Source organism: Lethenteron reissneri, chromosome 50, assembly GCF_015708825.2.
Source record: "Lethenteron reissneri isolate LAM-NWPU_2019-01 chromosome 50, ASM1570882v1, whole genome shotgun sequence".
Taxonomy (NCBI): Eukaryota; Metazoa; Chordata; class Hyperoartia; order Petromyzontiformes; family Petromyzontidae; genus Lethenteron; species Lethenteron reissneri.
The window spans coordinates 1,796,418-1,818,047 of record NC_083828.1 but is presented as its reverse complement, the minus strand read 5'-3'; the positions used below and the strand labels follow the sequence as shown (position 1 = coordinate 1,818,047).

General features: G+C 55.1%; 4 protein-coding genes across 4 annotated transcripts; 2 read left to right on the top strand and 2 right to left on the bottom strand.

Moving 5' to 3' along the window:
- Positions 1 to 676: 676 nt before the first annotated feature.
- LOC133355192 (mitochondrial import inner membrane translocase subunit TIM44-like) lies at positions 677 to 10,401 on the bottom strand. Its single transcript, XM_061572544.1, is given in 15 exon segments — positions 677 to 1,410; positions 1,550 to 1,660; positions 2,041 to 2,130; positions 3,200 to 3,250; positions 3,476 to 3,600; positions 3,722 to 3,814; positions 4,538 to 4,623; positions 4,802 to 4,941; positions 5,365 to 5,514; positions 6,391 to 6,471; positions 6,913 to 7,083; positions 8,065 to 8,090; positions 8,093 to 8,174; positions 10,286 to 10,354; positions 10,357 to 10,401. Coding segments are annotated over 15 exon segments (1,440 nt in total). The 3' UTR covers positions 677 to 1,290.
- A 91-nt stretch (positions 10,402 to 10,492) lies between these two features.
- On the top strand, positions 10,493 to 14,909 carry LOC133355115 (isochorismatase domain-containing protein 1-like). The gene is made up of 5 exons (XM_061572420.1): positions 10,493 to 11,234; positions 11,713 to 11,835; positions 12,141 to 12,347; positions 12,821 to 12,937; positions 14,299 to 14,909. The coding sequence occupies exons 1-5, from the start codon at positions 10,971 to 10,973 to the stop codon at positions 14,446 to 14,448; spliced, it is 861 nt and encodes a 286-aa protein (XP_061428404.1). The 5' UTR covers positions 10,493 to 10,970; the 3' UTR covers positions 14,449 to 14,909.
- A 106-nt stretch (positions 14,910 to 15,015) lies between these two features.
- Positions 15,016 to 17,785, bottom strand: LOC133355116 (U6 snRNA-associated Sm-like protein LSm7). The gene is made up of 4 exons (XM_061572421.1): positions 17,730 to 17,785; positions 16,524 to 16,614; positions 15,909 to 15,980; positions 15,016 to 15,574 (listed from the first exon to the last, which is right to left on the bottom strand). The coding sequence occupies exons 1-4, from the start codon at positions 17,733 to 17,735 to the stop codon at positions 15,435 to 15,437; spliced, it is 309 nt and encodes a 102-aa protein (XP_061428405.1). The 5' UTR covers positions 17,736 to 17,785; the 3' UTR covers positions 15,016 to 15,434.
- A 63-nt stretch (positions 17,786 to 17,848) lies between these two features.
- On the top strand, positions 17,849 to 21,354 carry LOC133355182 (riboflavin kinase-like). The gene is made up of 4 exons (XM_061572528.1): positions 17,849 to 18,085; positions 19,283 to 19,434; positions 20,138 to 20,240; positions 20,671 to 21,354. Exons 1-4 carry the CDS (start codon positions 18,004 to 18,006, stop codon positions 20,805 to 20,807), a joined length of 474 nt encoding a protein of 157 aa, XP_061428512.1. The 5' UTR covers positions 17,849 to 18,003; the 3' UTR covers positions 20,808 to 21,354.
- The last annotated feature ends 276 nt before the right edge of the window (positions 21,355 to 21,630 follow it).

Genomic DNA, 21,630 nt, shown 5'->3' with positions numbered 1-21,630 from the left:
AATGCAGAGGGGGAGGGAAGTGCTAAATTGCTCACACTCCATTGGATTGTGTCACTACAGTGGAGTAGATGACACTGAACTGGAAGCATACGAGAGGTGGCTGGAGCACACTGGACTGGAGTGGGCAATGCAGGCGAGGACTGACACTATCACACCGGACTGGAGTGGATTAGACAAGGAGCTGTGAGCAACCTCCGTGTCACCGACCAATCACTCATCGGTGTCCACCATCACATTGCGGTGCTCAGAGCCGTCCCTCGGGTAACGGCGACTCGGGGTGACCCCCCCCTACCCCCCCCCCCCCGTGCTTCCGACGTCCCGGTGGTGTCAGATGTAATACTTCCTGTTTCGTTGCCCCGGGCCCCACCCCCCCCCCCCCCCCTATGGATGGCCCTGCTCGTGCTCATCAAACCATCGCATCCCAAGTCGCACGAGACAAAGACGCGCTGACGGATGGGACATGACGGTGATCGCGGCTGCCGCCAGAAATATATGGCCCCATTGAGTGGAGTTGAGCACAATGGAGTGGAGTGGGTGCTGCTGTAATTGCAGACACCGCTGTTGCTGTGTGTTTACAGGGCTCCGTCGTCACGGGGCCCAGGAGGTGGAGGGAGCAATCCCAACCCGAGCGGCGCAGAGTCCGTGTCGCGTCGACACAGCAGAATCATCAGCCAGCTCGCGTTTCGCCTGTTTTAATAGCTTCATGTATAGCGCATTATGACTGTGATAATAATGATGATGATGATAATAATAATAACCATTCTCTTCCAACATAGCACTATTTTTTACATTAAAAAAATCAATCAATAAAAAATGGTGTCGTCCTCATCTTGGCAGTACAGGGTCGGGCAAGGTCGCAATAAACGTGACACACGCTGCCCGCTAGCGCACCCTGGGCCCCCGCGTTACACGGAGGAGGAGAGAGGAGGAATCATTACGAATCGCGTCCACCTTCCACCTCTTCCAAGATGTCGGGCCAGTGTGGAAAAGTAGGCAGAATACCCTCTTTGCTCTCTTAAGAGCTCCCTGTAGTGGAGGCCTTTCCGCCAGCAGTGGCTCGAACAAGCAATTTCAGGGCTGCACCTTCACCCGTACCGTGCCCCCCCCCACCCCCATAGCAGTGCTCACGCTCAGCTAATCCTCCTCCTCCCACCACCACCACCACCAACCACCACTCCCGGCGGTGGCGGCACACCCTACGAGCTGCAGTATCGGAGCTCTGACTAAACCGGAGCCAAGATGTGGTCGCTGTTGTGGAGCCGGGAGCGGGGCCGGGAGCGGGCTGAGCGATCAGAGGATCTGTTCCGAGCTGGAGGCCGAGATGTCCAGGAGGCGCCACGCAGCCAGGGGATTGAGCTCCTCCTGGTCACGGCACAGAGCCCACACGTACAACATACGCACCACCTTGTCCTGCAGACACACACGGGGCGGGGGGGGGGGTGCGGGCAGAGCGGGCAGGGTGAGGAGTGGCGTTAAAGCACGCGGACTTTAAACCGCACGCGCGCTCGTTTAACTCCCTTGGTGGGGGTGAGAGGTTGTGGGTACGCACGGGGTCGCCCTCCACCGTCTGCCCCTTGGAGTCTCGCAGCACCAGCACGAGCTGAGCCTGGAAGGTGATGATGAGCACGGGACCCTGCTCCATCAGCTTCCCCATCGCCAGCTGCGCGGATACACGCGGCATAGCACGGTCACACGCGTGGAGATGCACGGTCACACGCGTGGAGATGCACGGACACACGCGTGGAGATGCACGGACACATGCGTGGAGATGCCGAGAGACGCGGTGAAACGCAGAGACACGCAGTGACGCATGGATGCACGCAGCAGAGCAGGAGTTGAGCAGTGAGTCGCAGGACACAGAAACCAGATAGACCACAGCATAGCAAAATCACAAGTTCATAGCAGAGCACAAAGGTTATAGCTCAACATACAGCTCGTAGCACACAGCTCATGGCATTCAGGCCCTAGCATGCAGGACAAAGCACGCGGTTCTGAGACGCGATGACAACGACAACAGGCAGGAGGAGGAGGGGAACTCACGTCAATGTTGTCGATGTCGAGGATGCGCGAGTGGAAGGAGCAGCCCATGGCCTTAGCCTGCTTGATGGGGTGAGCGAGCTGACTGTACGTCTGTGCGATACCAAACACGCGCACAAACACCGACACACCCCCTCATAAAATCCCAAGTTGCTAATTTCAGCATTGCAATGTTTGGATATGACAAGTTACATTGGATGTTTTTTTTGTTTCATCGATGGAAGGAAACCGAAGAACCGGGAGGAACAGGGGAAGAGAACATTCAATCTCCACGCAGATGCCCGAGTCGGGAATTTAACCCAGGTTTCTTGCTTGCGAGGCACGAGTGTCGCTACCGCACTCCCGCCCGAAATGGCGAGAGATTTTGGCAAACGCCAACATTCCAAACAGTTTTACACGGAGGCTTTCGCGACCAGTACTCAAATTCTAAATGTTGTGGATTCACACTTCAAACACACCGGTGGGCTGAAAAAGTAACTAATTGGCGTTTCGTTAACGTGACACATTTTTTACTGATTGGTCATGTCGGGTGGTGGAGGGTTGCGACACATTTATAATAACGCGATCTCACCCAAAAACCTTTATTATGACCTCAATGTTAATTTGAATTGGGTCTCCATTGCCGCAGACGCCGTTCATTGCTTTGCACGTCACGTGAAACATGGAAAACAAGTCTCCAGGACTGGAGTTTGGGAACCATGCTCTAAGACCCCGAGTCTCTGTGCGAGTCTACGGGTCTCTGTGTGACTCTATGAGCCTCCGTGTGAGTTTATGAATCACAATGTGAGGACCACAGAGTAGAACTCAACATTCAATGGGGGGCTTTGAAGCAGAAATCCACCCACATCAACTGAAGCCATTTGCTAGCTAAACGTATCTGTACATAGACTTACAAGGTTGCTATCCATCGCAGAGTTGGAGTGATTAAATAAGTTCATGTCTATGCGTGAGACGGATTTGTAGGAACACTGGACAGAGATGGCGATCGGTGTGGGGAGGCCTTTATCCAGCAGCGGATAGACATTGGCTGGTGATGATGATGATGATTTCTCCTCCAGCCATATGTGAGAGAGACTCGGGCGGATGAGTTTGGGTGTTACGCTGCTGTGCTCAGAGGGGGCCTGGGTATTGGAGAGTGACAGGGAGAGCAGGGCAGACTCACCGCCTGGTAGCACCAGTCCTGCAGCACGTCCAACTGTCCCCGCAACATCGCCTGGGCAGAGACACGGAGACATGCAGGTGAGCGAGCGAAGTCCTGGGTGCACGAGTGAGGATCTGGATGAGCGAGCGAGGTTCTGGATAAGCGAGGTTCTGGGTGAGCGACTGAGGTTTTGGGCCCAGTACCTTGTTTGCTCTGCGTGAGCAAACAAGGTACTGGGCGAGTGAACGAGGTGCTGGGTGAGCCGGGGTGAGAATCTGGGCGAGCGAGTGAGCTCACCTCCAGCACGTTGGGGATGATGTCCTTCTCGCACTGCATGAGGAACCGCTCCTTGTCGAAGGCGGGGTCCACCTTGAGGATCTCTGTGAGCACCTCGGACATCTCCGTCTTGGAGAAAAGTCCCCCTGCCAGCAGAGCACGGACACGGCAGACGCTTCACCCCCCTGCTCTTTAATAATGCGGGCGGAATCGGACTTCAAACCCCTCCGAGGTCGAGAGTGAGAGATAGAGAGAGAGGCTACTCACCGACGAGCTGGGAGACTTTGTCGGTGAGGGTGCGTGACGCGCGGATCATAGCGTTGTCACTCTCGTCGTAACGCATCTTCATCTCAAAGAACCCTGCAACACGGCACACGCGGTGCGGTGACGCGGCGCACGCTCACAGCTTCACTCGCCGTGCCGACACCGCAACCGACACAGCACCGCGGTGGTCTCACCACGCTTTACACCACGCACAGCGAGCCCCGCCACACACACCGCTCCGACACCACCCACAATATAGTTGCTGCGAGGGCTGCGGTAACGTTAACCACGACAACGTTACAAAATCTCCAAATGGATTGCGGCTGTTTAAATATTGAAGGTTTTTTTAACAGCGCTTCTTGTTATTTCAGTTTCCGACCCCTGAACTAGGACAACCACACTCGCAAACCACCACACTCACTATCCACCACTACCACACTCACTATCCACCACTACCACACTCACTATCCACCACTACCACACTCACTATCCACCACACTCACTATTCACCACACTCACTATCCACCACAACCACACTCACTATCCACCACTACCACACTCACTATCCACCACACTCACTATTCACCAGACTCACTATCCACCACTACCACACTCACTATCCACCACAACCACACTCACTATCCACCACAACCACACTCACTATCCACCACACTCACTATCCACCACTACCACAATCACTATCCACCACAACCACACTCGCTATCCACCACTACCACACTCACAATACACGAAGGGTGAGGAGGGGTGAGGTTAGGGTTGGGGTTAGGGGTGAGGCTAGGATTAGGGATGGAGTCTCACTGTTGAAGACGACGTTCCCATCGCGGAACTCCCTCCACTGTTGATACCAACGTGAGTCCTTGTGTAGCACCATGCCCATCGCCTCTCTGGGACACAGATACACAGCGTGCATCATACACACAGCATACAAGCACACCGCATCAAGCAGACTGATGTACACCACCACCATCGCTGTGTCTCGTGCGTCTCTCCGTGTCTCCATGTCTCGTGTGTCACGCCGCCCCTGGTGCGTCACGCCGTAGCTGTGGCCGCCGCGCGTCTCACGTGTTGGCCGAGAAGATCTTCTCCTCCGTGTCCTTGTCGGCGGCGCCCTCGCTTCGCTTCCTCAGCACCGCCGGGGGCCGGTAGCTGCCGGTGCGGCCCAGCACGCTGTCGTCAATCTCCCTCTTCACCGACTCCACGCTCTGCACCACAAACACGTCGCCCACTCACCGAGATGCGCTGGCGCGTGTGCGTGCGTTGACCGGTGTGTGTGTGCTTCCGTGAGTTGATGTGTGTTGGGAGTTTTACTGTTGGTTTTGTAACTCGTGTTTACCCAAGTAAACCCCACTGAGCATTAGGACTCTTTTTCCAGAGGATCCTGCCAAGTTTCCGTAGTAGGGGGGGGGGGGGCAATGATTGCTGTCCGTGTGTGTGTATTTGTGTGTGTGTGTTCATGTGTACGTTGGTGCATTGGGCTGTATTGCTGTGGGTGTTGGTGTCGATGCGTGTTGGTGAGAAGCCGGGTGTGACGCCGGGTGTGACGCCGGGTGTGACGTCGGGTGTGACGTCGGGTGTGACGTCGGGTGTGACGTCGGGTGTGACGTCGGGTGTGATGCCGCCAGTACCTGCGAGATTGCGCGGAATGCCGACGTCTTCCCCAGCATCTCCCCGCTCCGCGACACGGACTGCGCAGAGTCCTTGGCGGTGCGGGCGGCTCCCTCCACTCCCTCCTTGAGCCTCTTCCCAATATCGGTCTTACCCACCTCCTCAAAGCCCTACGGCACAGTTACACAAAGATCCCCATATAGCCTTAAACAGACTTTTGGGGCAAGTGCTGCATGCTAGCAGCGCCTATGAAGGCCGGCACGGCACACGACATGATAGGTGGCCAATGGCATTCCCGGCTGCCTGTGTTCCCCAAGCGGTGAATGTGTTTACACAACGCCCACATATTCATATGAGGATTCGTCAACCTAGGGGAGGCCCAGGACTGGTTAAGATAATTGTCATTGGTGTTGCCTGTAAGCGGGAATCGAACTCAGGTTTCCGGGTTCGTAGCGCAGTGTTCTTACCACTGTTCCACCGCTCCCCAATAACAAAACACACATTCATACACGCACTGACATACACCCACCTCCTCAAAGCCCTGTGGCATAGTCGCACACACACATGTACAGGGCTACACCACCATCATACAACCACCTCTTCACTGCTCTGTCGTACAACCACACACGCAACATACACACAAGACACAACATACACACAAGGCTAACCATTGAACAAAGATGGTCACTGCATATCGTGAACTTTCAGATGCGCTTCTTCCGCTGTCTGGAATGTTCTTCCTTCCAATATTAGGAAGCCACTGGAGCTATGCACTTTTACATCTCGGTTAAAAACTAATTTCTTTTGGTCTTTAGTTTTTTGTCCTTCCCCCGCTCATCCGATTAGCATGGTTGGCTAAGTACGGAGTGAAAGAAGTTCAACATACGTACATACATCGACACACATTCACACACACACACACAGGCGAATCTAATAACATGCCAACAGTTGGTGAAAGAGGCTGAATGATCCACCACAAACAAGGCGTCGATTCTAGCTTTGAGTCGACAAATCGACGCAACTCGTCATCCCGGCTCGCCTCGCACCTCCTTCACGGTGTCCGACAGCTCCTCCATCTTCTTCTTAAGCTTTTCCGATGTCTTCAACGTCTCCGATTCGATTGTTTTCTAGACGGACGGAAACAGCAGGCAGTGGCGGACAGAACAGTGGAATTGACATGTCTCACAGTGTCCGTGTGGTTGTTTTCCGATGTTTGCATATTCATGATATCTGTTTGTGTGTGTCTGTCTGTCGTGTATGCATATTTATGGTGCCTGTGTGTTCATGGTGTCCGTGTGTTGCTTGCATGTGTGTGTGGTGCCTGTGTGAGTATTATGTGCCCACAGTGTCCGTGTGTTTGTGGTCTCCATGTGTCTGTGTTATTTGCATGTGTGCGTGTGGTGCCTGTGTGAGTGTATGTATGTGCCCATGGTGTCCGTGTTTCTGTGTGTTGTTTGCATGTCTGTGTGGTGTGTGTCCATATGCTTGTGGTTTCCATGTGTCTCTGTGCAGTGTGAGTGTGCCTGTGTGTTTGCGGTGCCTGTGCGGCATGCGTGATCCATACTCACGTATTTCCTCCTCGCCTGTTGCAGGGCATCAGACTCATCGAGTCGTTTCGCCTCTTCCCGGAACTTTTTAAGACTCTCCTTCATTTCTTTATTCTTTGTCATGTCCTGCTTAATGTTGTCAAAAAACTCCGAAAAGAATCCCTTTCTCCCTCCAGTGGAGTACGCGTTCCCCTGTGGCAGGGCAGAACCGCAGCCGAGAGCATCAGCCAAGCACACGGCCGGAGAGTACACGTAACAACAAGCACGCGACACAAAGGTGCATGGCACACGAGGACTCTGCACTCAGGTACACGACAGACAAGTACATTGACCAAGCATAGGGCACACAAAAGTACACGCACCCAGTCCCCCTCTCCTGCACTTGACAGATGTCAATGTTAAAGCAGTTCTCATTTAACTTATTCGTATATCCTTCATGATCGGCAATGTATTCAATAACGTGTGTAATGGATCCTCCATTCTCGACAACATGAAATCATCCAATCTTCTTGTCGTGTCTCCTGTCCAACCGATATTCGTCTTTTCCCAATATTCTGCACAGGCTTCCGGTGTTGGCATTTGCCAAATCTTGAGGAGCACATTATGGTGCTGCAGGACATCTCAGGGAGACGATCCATGTGGTTTTGCCTCTCCTCACAAGCGCATTGGTCGAGAGAGTTGCATCTGCCAAAATCCACTCAGTCTGTTCAGGCTCTACCATGTGAGCCATTTGGAATTGGAGCCAGATGCGAGCTCGTCACTGGGGGAGATTCCTCGCCGCTATGAAGCAAGTGCAATTACCAAACCCATGCTGGCCTTTAGTGCGGCCCCCGACAATACACAACATGTGAAAACACCCCCACTCCCCATCATCACCATCAAGGCGCTGTCAACCCCCAATGTTTTCAAATGTGTGGCGGCCCTCACACTGATGATGATGCCTCATCGGTGAAAGTGCCACTCCTACCTCCCTATAAACCCCAACCCTCACCCCGTCCCATCATCACCCCCGAGGCATCACTCGTAACCTTCACCTTAAACCGCAGTCAACGCATCCTCACCCTTCGCCCCAGGTCACACCCCACTCGCTTAAGCCTCTGACAGCCTCACTCACCCTTACCCCCTCACTCACCCCCCTCTGACAATGATCGCGGGGACCGCGGCTGCCCTCACCTGCGCGTGCTGGAGCACCGGGGGCGCGTCGCCGGCTCGTGCCCACATCGCTGTGCGGCGGTGGCGCAGAGGCTGGGCAGCGCCTGAAGCCTTCTCCTGTACACGCACTGCTGCTGCAACAAGAAAGACAAGGTCAGTTCATGCTCGTTGGTTTCTTCGGTAAAGTCACGTAGCTAAAACATATAAAATAAAATAAATTAAAATGAAAACAAATAAATGTAAAAAATAAATAAATCTTTATTTTTTACCTACGTGACTTTACCGAAAAACCAAAGAGTAGGGATCCTTACAGTCACGAAAACTTCAAATCTAGAAAGGTCAGTTCAGTTCATGTATTAGGTATAGCCCTGTGAGCCCTGTGAGCCATGCGGCTCTTGACTCCCCCCCCCCCCCCCCCGTGAAGCTCACAAGGACTGTTGGGTGCACGTGGTGCTCGTGAGGCCGTAGTCGGCACCGCGCACGAGGTGGTGGGGAGCGGGGGGGGGGCATAGCCGCCTTTATCTCCCCCAGTGCTGATGTTTTATTGTTTTACACTGCACGGGTCAGATATTCGCCACCGATGTTGGCCACGAGCGGGAACCGAACCAAAGTCGCCGGGTTCGTAGCGCGGCGCGCGAACCACTCAAGTCCCCCAGACAGTGCGTGACCCCCGTGCTGTCGTAGACGTAACCTCACCCACCCCCCACCCTGGTGAGTCGGTCTCACCGACTCACCAACCCCACCCACACCCCTCCCTATAAACCCCAACCCTGACCCCGTCATCACCCCCGAGGCATCACTCGTAACCTTCACCTTAAACCGCAGTCAACGCATCCTCACCCTTCGCCCCAGGTCACACCCCACTCGCTTAAGCCTCTGACACAGCCTCACTCACCCTTACCCCTTCACTCACCATTATCCCCTCGCTCACCCTTATCCCCTCACTCACCCTTAGCCCCTCGCTCACCCTTAGCCCCTCGCTCACCCTTATCCCCTCGCTCACCCTTACCCCCTCGCTCACCCTTATCCCCTCACTCACCCTTATCCCCTCACTCACCCTTATCCCCTCACTCACTGACCCTCACCTCTCATACCCGAACGCTCAATCGTATCCACTCATCCCTGTCTCCTCACCCATCTCACCTTATCCCCCTCACCACTCACCTTTCGCCGATCACCTTATATCGTCTCACTACATCTCCTCACCCTCACATCACCCCTCCTCACCCTGTCGCCACCCCCTCACCCCGTCCCCTCACCCCCGCAGCTCACCCCGTGCCCTCACCTCGTCCCTCGCCCCTCACTCCTCGCCCCTCACCCTCACTCCTCACCCCTCACCCCGTCCCCTCACCCCTCACTCCTCACCCCTCGGCCCCTCACTCCTCATCCTCACCCCTCACCCCGTCCCCTCACCCCTCACTCCTCGCCTCTCGCCCCTCACTCCTCACTCTTAACCCTCGCCCGTCACCCCTCACCCCTCACTCCTCGCCCCTCACCCCTCACCCCGTCTCCTCACCCTCACCCCTCACCCCGTCCCCTCACCCCTCACTCCTCACCCCTCACCCCTCACTCCTCACCCCTCACCCTCGCCCCTCACCCCTCACCCTCGCCCCTCACCCCTCACCCCTCACCCTCGCCCCTCACTCCTCACCCTCGCCCCTCACCCCTCACCCTCGCCCCTCACCCCTCACCCTCGCCCCTCACTCCTCACCCTCGCCCCTCACCCCTCACCCCGTCCCCTCACCCCTCGCCCCTCACCCCGTCCCCTCACCCCGTCCCCTCACCCCTCGCCCTCACCCCGTCCCCTCACCCCGTCCCCTCACCCCTCGCCCTCACCCCGTCCCCTCACCCCTCGCCCTCACCCCTCACCCCGTCCCCTCACCCCTCGCCCTCACCCCTCACCCCGTCCCCTCACCCCTCGCCCTCGCCCTCACCCCGTCCCCTCACTCCTCACCCCTCGCCCCGTCCCCTCACCCCTCGCCCTCACCCCTCACCCCGTCCCCTCACCCCTCGCCCTCACCCCTCACCCCGTCCCCTCACCCCTCGCCCTCACCCCGTCCCCTCACTCCTCACTCCTCACCCCTCACCCCGTCCCCTCACCCCTCGCCCTCACCCCTCACCCCTCGCCCTCACCCCTCACCCCGTCCCCTCACCCCTCGCCCTCACCCCGTCCCCTCACTCCTCACTCCTCACCCCTCGCCCCGTCCCCTCACCCCTCGCCCTCACCCCGTCCCCACGCCACCTGTGAGTACCGACACAGCGCCGCCATCTTGGCCGGTGCAGGATCTCGCGAGAGTCTCGCGAGAGTCTCGCGCGACCCGGAAGCGTTTTTGAAGCACGCGGCGGGGGCAGCGACATCCCCACGTGCGTTGTGGGAGGGGGGGGGTGACGCGATGGGGTCAGGGGTCAGAGGCTCAGCGTGGGGTCAGGGTGGGGAGGGGTCAGGGTGGGCGCAGTGGTGAGCCGCATCAGTGAGGAGTGGTGAGGAATAGTGAGCACCAGCGAGCAGTGGTATTCGTAGTAAGCAGCACAGGCGCCAGTGAGAACCAGCAAGCGTGAGTGATCAGTAGGCAGAAGTGAGTGTCACGGTGAGAAGTGGTGAGGAATAATAGTGAGTGTGGCAGAGGTGAGCAGCAGCAGCAGTGAGTGTGTCAGTGGTGAGCAGCAGCAGTGGGTGTGGCAGTGGTGACCAGCAGCAGCAGTGAGTGAGTGAGTGTGGCAGTGGTGAGCAGCAGCAGCAGCAGTGAGTGTCACAGTGGTGAGCAGCAGCAGTGAGTGTCACAGTGGTGAGCAGCAGCAGTGAGTGTCACAGTGGTGAGCAGCAGCAGTGAGTGTCACAGTGGTGAGCAGCAGCAGTGAGTGTCACAGTGGTGAGCAGCAGCAGTGAGTGAGTGAGTGCTAGTGGCGGTGAAGCCGTCCGTCTCGCCATGTCCTCGCAGCTGAGCGCGCTGCTGTGTGTGGGTGACCGGGCCCGGGTGGCGCCGCTGTCTCGCGGCGCGGGGCTGGAGGAGTCTCGGGCCGCGTTCCGGAGCGCGTTCGCCGGCGAGCGGGAGCAGGAGGCGGCGCTGCGCGGGGACTTCGCCGTGCAGCTCTACAGCGAGCAGTGGGGGAGCTTCGTGGACGCGGGTCCCGAGATGAGCATCGAGGCGCCCTGCAGGCTCAGGGCGGTGCCTCTGTCTGGCGGGAGACAGGTAGTGTGTGTGTGTCACACGGGGAGAGGTGTGTGTCACACGGGGGCAGGTGTGTGTGTGTCACACGGGGGCAGGTGTGTGTGTCACACGGGGGCAGGTGTGTGTGTGTGTGTCACACGGGGGCAGGTGTGTGTGTGTCACACGGGGGCAGGTGTGTGTGTGTCACACGGAGGCAGGTGTATGTGTGTGTCACGGGGGCAGGTGTGTGTGTGTGTCACACGGGGGCAGGTGTGTGTGTGTGTCACACGGGGTCAGGTGTGTGTGTGTGTGTGTGTCGCACGGGGGCAGGTAGTGTGTGTGTCACACGGGAACTCGTGTGTGTGTCACACGGGAACTCGTGTGTGTCACGTTCTGCCTGCGCGTCTCGTGCCATGAACAATTAAATACTTTACATGATAAACGCGTGTTCAGAGAGCGCTACAGAATCGACGCGTGTGCGCGCGAGTTTTGCTCCCTTGTGACTCGTGTTCACTCGCAGGCGTCTCGACCTCTGGGGCTGCTGGAGCCGCACAGCTCCGCGTTCTTCTGCTGCGACATGCAGGAGCGGTTCCGCCCTGCCGTCAAGTTCTTCGGCGAGGTCGCGCTGGTGGCGCAGAGACTGGTGGGTGCTCAGCTGTGCCGCACTGAGCGGTGCCGAACGGTGCTGAGTGTTCCCGAGCTGTGCCCAGCGATGCTGAGTGTTCCCGAGCTGTGCCCAGCGATGCTGTGCTGAGCCGTCCTGACCTGAGTGGTGCCTAGCGATACTGAGCGGTTCCGAGTGGCCGCTGAGAAATGCCAAGCGATGCCGAGGACGGTAAGCGGTGCCAGTCGCGTTCTGAGCAATGCTGAGCAGTCGTGAGTCGTGCAGCTGTCGGAGCTGTGCCCAGCTTGAGCTGTCTCTCCCCACCATCCCTCTCGACGCCGCAGATAGGGGGCGCGCGGGAGCTGGACGTCCCCATCGTGGTGACTGAGCAGTACCCCAGGGGCCTGGGCAGCACCGTGCCGGAGCTGAACCTCGCTGGCGCCAGGGCGGTCCTCCCCAAGACCCGCTTCTCCATGCTGGTGCCCGAGGTGGAGGCTCTGCTGCTGGGGGAGCTCAGGGCAGTCCGCAGCGTGGTTCTCTTTGGCGTCGAGGTGAGAATCGTAAACCCCGTTTCCACTGGGGCACAGAGCCATAAGAGGTTTTTTGGGTTAGATCGCGTAAATAAAAAAAATGCGTCGTTAAACCCGACACAGCCAATTAGCAAGGGTTCAATTAGTAACGCAGGACCCTTGGCTGTGCCGAGCCAAACCAAATCGTGCTATGCTGGGCCTCACTAAAAGGCGTCTGAATTTGGCTCATGGCCAAGCAGGGCCAATGAGAAGTTAAGTACACGGAGGACAAAGTGTAACCGAGTCATCAACACGACCCATATAGAGACCGAAAGACTCGCATAGACGAGGCTGTGATTCAACCAGATTATCGGTTGTGGTGAGGTGATGTATGTTGAACTTCTTTCGGAGGTACGGGATGATGTCATTAACCTGCCCATGTTCTCCAAACTCCCTCCACGAATGTAACTGTATACAAGTTGACACTACCACTGTGCGCGCGTGTCCCGTCACAGACGCACGTGTGCATCCAGCAGACGGCCCTGGAGCTGACGGCCAGGGGCTACGAGGTGCACGTGGTGGGCGACGCGACGTCGTCACGCAGCCAGACCGACCGGCTGCTCGCACTGCAGGTCTCTCGCTGCGCGCCGCTCCTCGCCCACGGGTCGCTCACTGTCCGCTCACTGTCCGTCCACTGACCGTCGACTGTCCGCCAGCCGCTGCCGCCGCCATCGTAAAGGGAGAGCGCGCGATGCGAGACGTTGCAGTTCTCCCATTGGGTCTCGACGTGTAACCACGTGTCACTCGACGTGTAACCACGTGTCACTCCACGTGCCGTGACCGAAGAAGCTCCTTCCAGCACGTGGAGCGAAACGTCGAATGTTGCGCCAAACAGTGCGCACGTGCTATGGGAACCTCATTTGCCAGTAAAATATAATTGGTTTTTTACCCTTCTATCTGGCAACAAAACTGACACCTTTTTACAGGGAGTCATGTTTGCATAGACCTCAATACCTGCAGTCATAATACAAACAAAAGAACATAACTCTGATAATGTGCACTGTCCTTGAAGTTGATTGGTCCACACCCGAGACAGCTTTCCTTAGAGCCTAGTCTCACATGGGTTGGACCAGATGAGCCAAAAGGCGCACAACTCAAAGACAATGCACCATCAGAGTATGAGAGCTCGGGGCAAACATCTACACTATGGGGACCTCATTTGCCAGTAAAAATGATAATTGGTTCTTTACCCTTCTCTCTGGCAACAAAACTGACACCTTTTTACTGGCAAATGAGGTCCCCATAGTGTAGATGTTTGCCCCGAGCTCTCATACTCTGATGGTGCATTGTCTTTGAGTTGTGCGCCTTTTGGCGTCTTCTGGTCCAACCCATGTGAGACTAGGCTCTCAGGAAAGCTGTCTCGGGTGTGGACCAATCAACTTCAAGGACAGTGCACATTATCAGAGTTATGTTCTTTTGTTTGTATTATGACTGCAGGTATTGCGGTCTATGCAAACATGACTCCTTGTAAAAAGGTGTCAGTTTTGTTGCCAGATAGAAGGGTAAAAAAACAATTATCAGTGCGCACGTGGTTTAAAACCCGATGGCGCATAGAAGACCTACACTTTGCTCGTTGGCACGCACGATTTACCCGACTGCATAACGGGACACACTGCCTGTGGGGAAAGGTGAGAGGGGGGAAAGAGGCCATTGGAGTGCTAAGTCACTCCAATGGCCTCTTTACACTCGGCACGCGCGCTGGTATTGGACGACCCCTTGGTATCTTAATGTGTCCCACCAAAAAGGTTCTTGAACATCTTCAGCCCTAGGTAACTGGTTGCCCAAATGTTTTGCATTTGTGCGTGTTCGCGTGTCGGGGTAACTGCTTGCACCGGGGTAACTGCTTGCACCCGGGTAACTGCTTTCACCCGTGTAACCGTGCGTTTACACACATTTACACCTGTCCGCCGTGCGTGTCCGCATTGTCTCGCAGAGGCTGTCTCAGGCCGGGGTGATAGTGACGACAAGCGAGGCGGTGCTGCTGCAACTCGTTGCCGACAAAGACCACCCCAGTTTCCGCACCGTGCAGGCGCTCATCAAGACCAGTGCGCCCGAGATGGGGTTAGTGCCGTCCCTAGGCTAGCAGGAATCCCCGGGGGCCAGAGGGCGGCTCGGCAACAACAGCGCCTTGGTGTGTAGGCGAGCACGAGTGGCGGGGCCCGACTTCACGTCACTCGGTCGCTCTCGCCAAATTGCACTATGGCCATAATAGCTTCGCCAATAGGGGGGGGGGGGTGACTTCCTTCAACAAGATTCAGTTCTACTTGAATAAAGAGCTTTTGAGAGAAGGGACGATGAGGCGAGGGAAGAAGCAGAAAGATAATTGAGGTGACCTGCAGTGTCTGGTGGTGAACAATGTGGATGAGATGAAACAGTGTCTGGTAGACAGTCCTCAACACGGGTGGGGGAATCAATAAGTGTAGCTCATGGGAACAGTACCCATGGTAGTCGCGTTAGATGGGAGTTTGGTTTTGAGTGCCTTTTACTATTGGGTTTGGTTTCCACGGATGGCTTAATCATAATCTGTGCTCACGACCGTTACAAAATAAAGCATTGGGGTTGATCTATAAACACTCCCGACTTATCGTTCAGTCCCAAAAAAACACTGTTCAGCATCACCAAGTGACAGACAAATTGTGTTGAGTTTGAATGACTTAAAAAAACGGTTCAGCTTTTTATTTGTTTACAATTGCAAGTACAGATCCCTATAAATGTACGAAAAGTCAGCAGCCACGTGGGAGGTGTTTTATTAGAGGTATAGCGAGTTTTGCTCACGACACAGCGCTACCTTATTAAAACCACAATGGTAGGAGTAACTCAGGGAAAGTACGACTATTCCGACAACACTTGGTGGTTCGCAAGTATAAAAAAACATTAAAATCAACTTTATTACAAAACCAGTCCCCCGTCTCATTTATTTCCATGCAAACGCACCGCGGGCTACCCATCGACGGGCAACACTGACACCACGACGGCTAAGAAATGACGCCTCCATCGCACGTTGACCGAGCTTGCAGGATGTGGGGTCATCCATGGGTTACTCAAGGGGTCGCCCGAGATGACCCAAGGTCAGCCGTCCTGTTGCACGAAGGGGTTGGGGATGGCCTCCATGCCGTCCAGGGGACAGATGAGCACCACGGACGTTCCACGACACACAACGAGGCCCAGCGGTCGCGTGTCCTCCGTCAGCTTGTACTGGTCATCCGGGTCTGTGTGTCGCCAACAACAACACCGCAACACCACTAATGCCACCACCAACACTGTTTCCACCAGCCCCCGACACCGCTACCACTCAGCACCGACGACACCCACCACCGTCACAACTACGCCACCGCCACTCGTTACCGCCACTTGTCACAAATGCGGAGCACCACCAGGACCACCCAGGCTCGATACATTTACCATTCAGCAGCACTGCCCTGCATCGCCACCACCATCACTATTCAGCAACATTCATTACCACTGCGACATTACTAACCAGCACCAACAATCACTTAGCACAACCCATATGTCGATAATAAGATGTGTCGCAGGGCCACCCACCTCGCAGATATTCGATAGTGCCATCCAGCACCAGGTTGAGGAGCGGATCGTATCCCTTGAGCATGCCACTGGCTGTGGGGGGAGACACCCGAAGCACCGATCAGTGTTGGCAACTTGGCGATTGTCACTAGATCGAGTAACTTTGCCAATGACAATGCATTAAAATTAATATACCCGTTTACGTTCCGTGCAACAGCGCATGAATAAGGGCCGTTCCCTGAAACGTCTCTGATTATATAATTTTCCTGTAAAGGCCACAGTATAAGTGGTAAATGTGTTGAGTTTCTTTGTTGTGGTTGTGCACCACTGCCACCAGAAGCAGCATCACCAACTAACGTAATCTAGCAACTCTTTGTGTTTACCTAGCAACAACATTTTGTCTAAGTGACAAAAGAGAAATACAAAAAAAATTGCAATTCTCATTTGAGCCCCAGCTGTAAAGTGCCATCTTCAACCCTTTGTCCACTATCGCTCTGATCTGTTATTAAGGGCCATTGCCTGAAACGTCGCCTATGTATTATATATTTACTTTGAGGCCACAGCGTTATTGACGAACGCATCGAGTTTGATTTTTTTCCATTCAACAAACCAGTAAGCGAACTCAAGATTACGCACCTTCCCTGCCGCCCTGGAACTTGACGCGAATGCTCTTGTCCAGGTACTTGGACAGGTCAAAGATGCTCTCCTTCTTTTTCTTCTCCTTGTCCTGAGGGCACACAAAGCACGCGAGGTCACCCCCTGAGCGCGGTTAGGATCACCGCTCGCGGAGATCCCTTCCAGCCACCCCCCCCCCCCCCCGTATCCAAAGTTCCACCACGATGCGTAACCCATGTCTCCAGATCCCAGCGTCCCCCCCCCCCCCCCCCATGTTGTGGTTCCTGATCGTGTCTACATAGTTTCCATGCATCCACATCCCCATGGTCACAAGGTCTCCGTGTCCCCATGGTCCCATTCCCCCCCAATGTCTCTATGCCCCTCTTGTCTTCGGGTCCCGAGGTCCACATTACCCCACGTCCACAAATTAAGCCATGTTTCATTTTACCATGCCCGCAGCTCCCCATAAGTAACATTCTCCCTATGGCAATGCCCCCCATGTATTCAGAACTCTAGATCTGTGTTCCCAGGGCTCACTGGCTCAATGTCCTCATGTCTCGATGCTGGGCCCGAAGTTCCCATGCCTCCATGTACACCCCTGTCCGAATGTAAGCAGGCAACCACGCGTCAGAGTCAGTACCCGTGTCTCTATCCCCATACCTTCAGCTCCCCATTACAGTGCAGTACTACACATCTCAATGTACCAATGTCCCCAGACCACCCCCCCACCCCACGTGTCCATGTTGCCATATCCCCGTGTCTTCATGCACCGTGTCTACGTATCCCTACTCCCACATTACTACAGGTCTCATTCAACGTCTTCCTCTTTACATGCCCGAATGGACGTTCACACGGGGACATGGAGACGTCCCCGTCTCCACGCGACTCTCCCCTCCCACACCGTCCCAGTGTCTCTCCGTCCCCATGTGTCTCCGTGTCCCCATGTGTCCCCATGTCTCTCCGTCCCCATGTGTCTCCGTGTCCCCATGTGTCCCCCCCCCATGTGTCTCCGTGTCCCCACGTGTATCTCTCCGTCCCCTTGTCCCGGTGTCTCTGTTTCACTCTGTCCCCATGTCCCCCTCCCTCCCTCCCCATGTAACCGTGTCTCTCCGGCTCCCTCCCCGTGTCCCCGTGTCCCCGTGTCTCGCCGTCTCCCTCCCCATCCCCTTATATCTCTCTCTCTCCTCTCTCCCCTCTCTCTCCCCACGTCTCCCGCTCCGTCCTCACCGCCATCGTGAATGACGTCAGGAATCCCGCGCTCCCTCCTCCCCACGAACTTCCGCTTCCGGGGGCGCTCTTTACAGGAAGTGGCGCCGTGACCCACGTGACTCCCGGCTTCCCGTAGCTCCTCCCCCCCCACCCCGTGCGTGACTCGGCGCCGACGCGCGTCCCGTGACCTATTTACCGTGACCCCTGGACCCCGTGACCTCGCCCTTGACCTCCCCCCCCCTCCTTTCACCTCGGAGCTGACCTCGCCTCTCTCCCCAGGGGTCGCCGTGCCATGAAGAGCCTCCCGTGCTGGTGCCGCGGCAAGGTGGTGAAGGGCTTCGGCAGAGGCAGCAAGCAGCTCGGCATACCCACGGGTAAGGGGGGGCCACGGGTAGGGGGGCACGGGTAGGGGGGCACGGATAGGGGGGGGCACGGGTAGGGGGGCACGGGTAGGGGGGTCACGGGTAGGGGGGTCACGGGTAGGGGGACACGGGTAGGGGGGTCACGGGTAAGGGGGGTCACGGGTAGGGGGTCACGGGTAGGGGGACCCAGGGGTAGGGGGGCCTTTCGGGTTGGTGTAGCGGTGAGAGTGCTTGTTTTAGGGGGCTTGGCTTGGGGTGCACAGCGGCAAGGTTGTTGCGAATAGAGCGGCGGCGGTCTCCATGGCAAGGCCCGCGGGCCACTGGCGGCCCCTGGTGGCCTTTAGTGCGGCCCCTGGCAATACTACAGCAGATGTGAAAACACCCCCAACATCATCGTGCTGCGGTCAAACCCCAATGGTTTCAAATGTGTGGCGGCCCTCACACTGATGATGTCTTATCGGCGATAGTGCCCCTCCCCCTCTGACATTGAGTGATGGACACTGGAATCGAGTGTTGTGGTCATTGTTTGAGTACAGGGGTCGTTGTCAATGTGTCGGGTTTGGCTTCTAACGTGTTGCGTTGCATGACGAAGCGTTGGATTACTGAGTCGAGTGTTGAGTGGTTTAGTGTTTTGAGATGTTGCGCGAGTGGTTAGTCGGTTGTATTGGGGTGTTAGGCCAGTGTTTTGGGCTGTTGAATTCGGGTGTTGTATTGAGGTGTTAACGTCATGCTTCGGGATATTAGGCGTATTGATTAGGGTGTTGTGACAGGATTATAGATTAGAAGTTTTCGTGACTGCAAGGGTCCATACTCTTTGTTTTTTTCGGGAAAGTTACGTAGGTAAAAAATAAAATAGAAATTAATTAAATCACGACGTTTCGGAGGTAACACAAGCTTCCGTCTTCAGGTGGCACCGTCGCAGCAAAATTACTGTATCAAGTGGGGTTTATTTTGTTTTACCTACGTGACTTTACCGAAAAAACAAAGAGTATGTTGTGACAGGGTTTATGTCCACAGTCGCTCTGTGACTGCGGGGCGTTCGTGGGCCATGATGCCACCTTGTTGGGCATTTAGAGGGTGTTGAGTGGATGTGAGGTTTGTGTGCAGTGTTGGGGGTGCTGAGTTGAGGTGTTCTTGTTGAGTTGCTATTATTGTTGTTGTCGTGATGAATATGCTCAAAGATCCCTTGCTCATCTCTTCACCTCGCAGCGAACCTCCCCGAGCCGGTGGTGGAGCAGCTCCCGGCGGACGTGGCCACGGGAATTTACTTTGGCTGGGCGTGCGTGGGCAGCGGAGATGTGCACAAGATGGTGATGAGCATCGGCTGGAACCCGTTCTATAATAACACCAAGAAGTCCATGGTGAGCGGAGCCTCTGGGCACGTCCCCTCCCTCCCTCGCTCGCTCGCTCACGCGATTTGTCTATCGGATCGTTCTGGCATTCGCCGCATCTCCCTGCACGCCCCGTAATTACACGTGGCACACGCGTGTTTGTTACATACATCATCTTCGTTCACCATCATCATCAATGCTGCTAGGGTGTAACGGTGAGAATGTTCGACTTCGAATTCAGAGGTCGCAGGTTCCATTGCACCTCGTGGCGCTACCGGTCGAATAATGCTCAGGTGTTTTGGGGCAAAGTGTTGGTGCTGCCTACCTCTTTAGTTTCAGTTTCATTTATTAGGTATAGCCCTGTGAGCCATTCGGCTCTTGAATCGGGTGCAACCGCAACAAACAAAGAACAAAAACATGAACAAGAAAACATTAAAGTGACTATGCGCAAACAGAAAAATCCAGGAAAAAGCACCGTACACCAACGCTGTGCAACAATCCCAGTGGGATGCAAGTCAAACAACAACCACAAGACAACTTATATTAAAGCCATCATTCTAACTCCGTACTACAACAAGCAAACAAAGACTGTCAGAGTAGGCAACAATACCCTTTAGTGGTGCTCTGTGGAGTTCCCTCTAGTGGAGGCCCTTCCACCAGCAGTGAATTTAGTCAAGAAATTGCAGGGCTGCACTTTTGACCTTACGCGTGCGTATATCTTCCTGTGTCGCAGGAGGTGCACATCATCCACTCTTTTGAGGAGGACTTCTACGGCGAGGTGCTGAGCATTGTGATCCTTGGTTACATCCGTGCGGAGACAGGATTCGACTCCCTGGGTGCGACAGTGAGAGATCCTCCTCTGTGTGTTTGTGTGTGGGGGGGGGGCGTGGGGGTAGGGAAGCCACTGGGCCCAAGGTGGTGCATCGGCCAGTCATCTCAGTCAGTCAACCCATGGCACCTGAGTCTGTCCCGTGCCCTGCCAGTGAGCCTTCGACACTTCACGTGATCTCGGGCGTGCACCTGGCCTGGAACAAGCACAGTGGTTACGTCACCACCACTTTGTGACAAATTGCGGCTGTTGTTGTTGGAGGCCTGGGTGCTTTACCATTGATTTAGAAATTTATTAAAAAAATATTGCCACTCTTATGGCAAAGTCAACAATGGTTCCCATAGAGATAGACTTGCCCCCGCCATGCTTGGGGGTGTGAACAGGAGTTGAGTACCAATGCTAACGCGAGCGTGGCAAATGTTTATGTTTCCCAACAGACGACCTCATTGACGCCATTCACAACGACATCAGGACGGCCTCGAGTCAGCTGGACTTGGCGGAGTACAAGGCCTACCAGCAAGATATCTTCTTTAGGCGCTCAGACCTTAAGAGGCCCAGCATTCCTTCGGCTTGACAGCGCTTGGCAATCCCAAGTTCGATATCCGTAAAAAACAGATGGGCGGTTCTGGCACTATCTAGGTTTCCACGGTTAAACTGTTGTGTAGCTCTGCGATGTGTTTTTTTTCTAGTTGTACCGCACGTTGGTCGGAACGGTGTCCCCGACGTTTTGCTCCGTCAAGAGCTTCGAAAGCGGTTGCTGAACAAGCTCCCAGCGCGAGACATTGAACACCATTCCGACCAGCGTGCAGTGCAACCAGCAAACGCATCGGAGAACAGGATTATTTCTTGGCATGCCTAAATGTATTTATGGTTTAATTATTATTTTTAGTTTTTACATTTTACGAAGTTATATCCAGCAAGGTCTTTGGCAGGCTCCATGTTTTCAGACCCAGAGATTATTTATTCCGTTTAAGCACTCAGGAGTGCAAAGCCGTGCCTGTGTTCTCTGATGTGCGTGCATGGGTCCTGCCGTTGAGTTACCATCTCTTCTGTTTCAGTTACTTACTGCTCATAGTCTGGTCTCTCGTGTCGCATTACGATGTAAAATGTAATCTGTTTCGCAGATTTAATTGCAATATTTTAAATTGGCTCTCGAATCATTAAATAAAGTATATTTGAGATTTCAAAAACAACACTGAATCCTTACATTTCATCATCATCAGCCTTGATCAATCCAATGCTGGATGAAGGCCTTAACAAAATCTGTCTCGACCTTACACTTTAAGTGTAACATCAGTGCATCAGCTGGGTATTAAGTAATGTCAATGTTGTTAGTGTAAGGTGTAGGCAGGGCTGTGGGTGGTAATTCGAGTGCTCGCTGCGCATTGGTGGCTATA

What these genes read in the sequence shown, in the direction of transcription:
- LOC133355182 (XM_061572528.1), top strand. Translation starts at nt 18,004, where the DNA reads ATGAAGAGCCTCCCGTGCTGGTGCCGCGGCAAGGTGGTGAAGGGCTTC. An exon ending in ATAACACCAAGAAGTCCATG is followed by an intron (nt 19,435 to 20,137) that starts GTGAGCGGAGCC and finishes CCTGTGTCGCAG; the next exon opens with GAGGTGCACATCATCCACTC. An exon ending in GACAGGATTCGACTCCCTGG is followed by an intron (nt 20,241 to 20,670) that starts GTGCGACAGTGA and finishes GTTTCCCAACAG; the next exon opens with ACGACCTCATTGACGCCATT.
- LOC133355116 (XM_061572421.1), bottom strand. An exon ending in GTTCCAGGGCGGCAGGGAAG is followed by an intron (nt 15,981 to 16,523) that starts GTGCGTAATCTT and finishes CTCCCCCCACAG; the next exon opens with CCAGTGGCATGCTCAAGGGA. An exon ending in CACTATCGAATATCTGCGAG is followed by an intron (nt 15,575 to 15,908) that starts GTGGGTGGCCCT and finishes GGCGACACACAG; the next exon opens with ACCCGGATGACCAGTACAAG.
- LOC133355115 (XM_061572420.1), top strand. Translation starts at nt 10,971, where the DNA reads ATGTCCTCGCAGCTGAGCGCGCTGCTGTGTGTGGGTGACCGGGCCCGG. An exon ending in CTCTGTCTGGCGGGAGACAG is followed by an intron (nt 11,235 to 11,712) that starts GTAGTGTGTGTG and finishes GTTCACTCGCAG; the next exon opens with GCGTCTCGACCTCTGGGGCT. An exon ending in TGGTTCTCTTTGGCGTCGAG is followed by an intron (nt 12,348 to 12,820) that starts GTGAGAATCGTA and finishes GTCCCGTCACAG; the next exon opens with ACGCACGTGTGCATCCAGCA.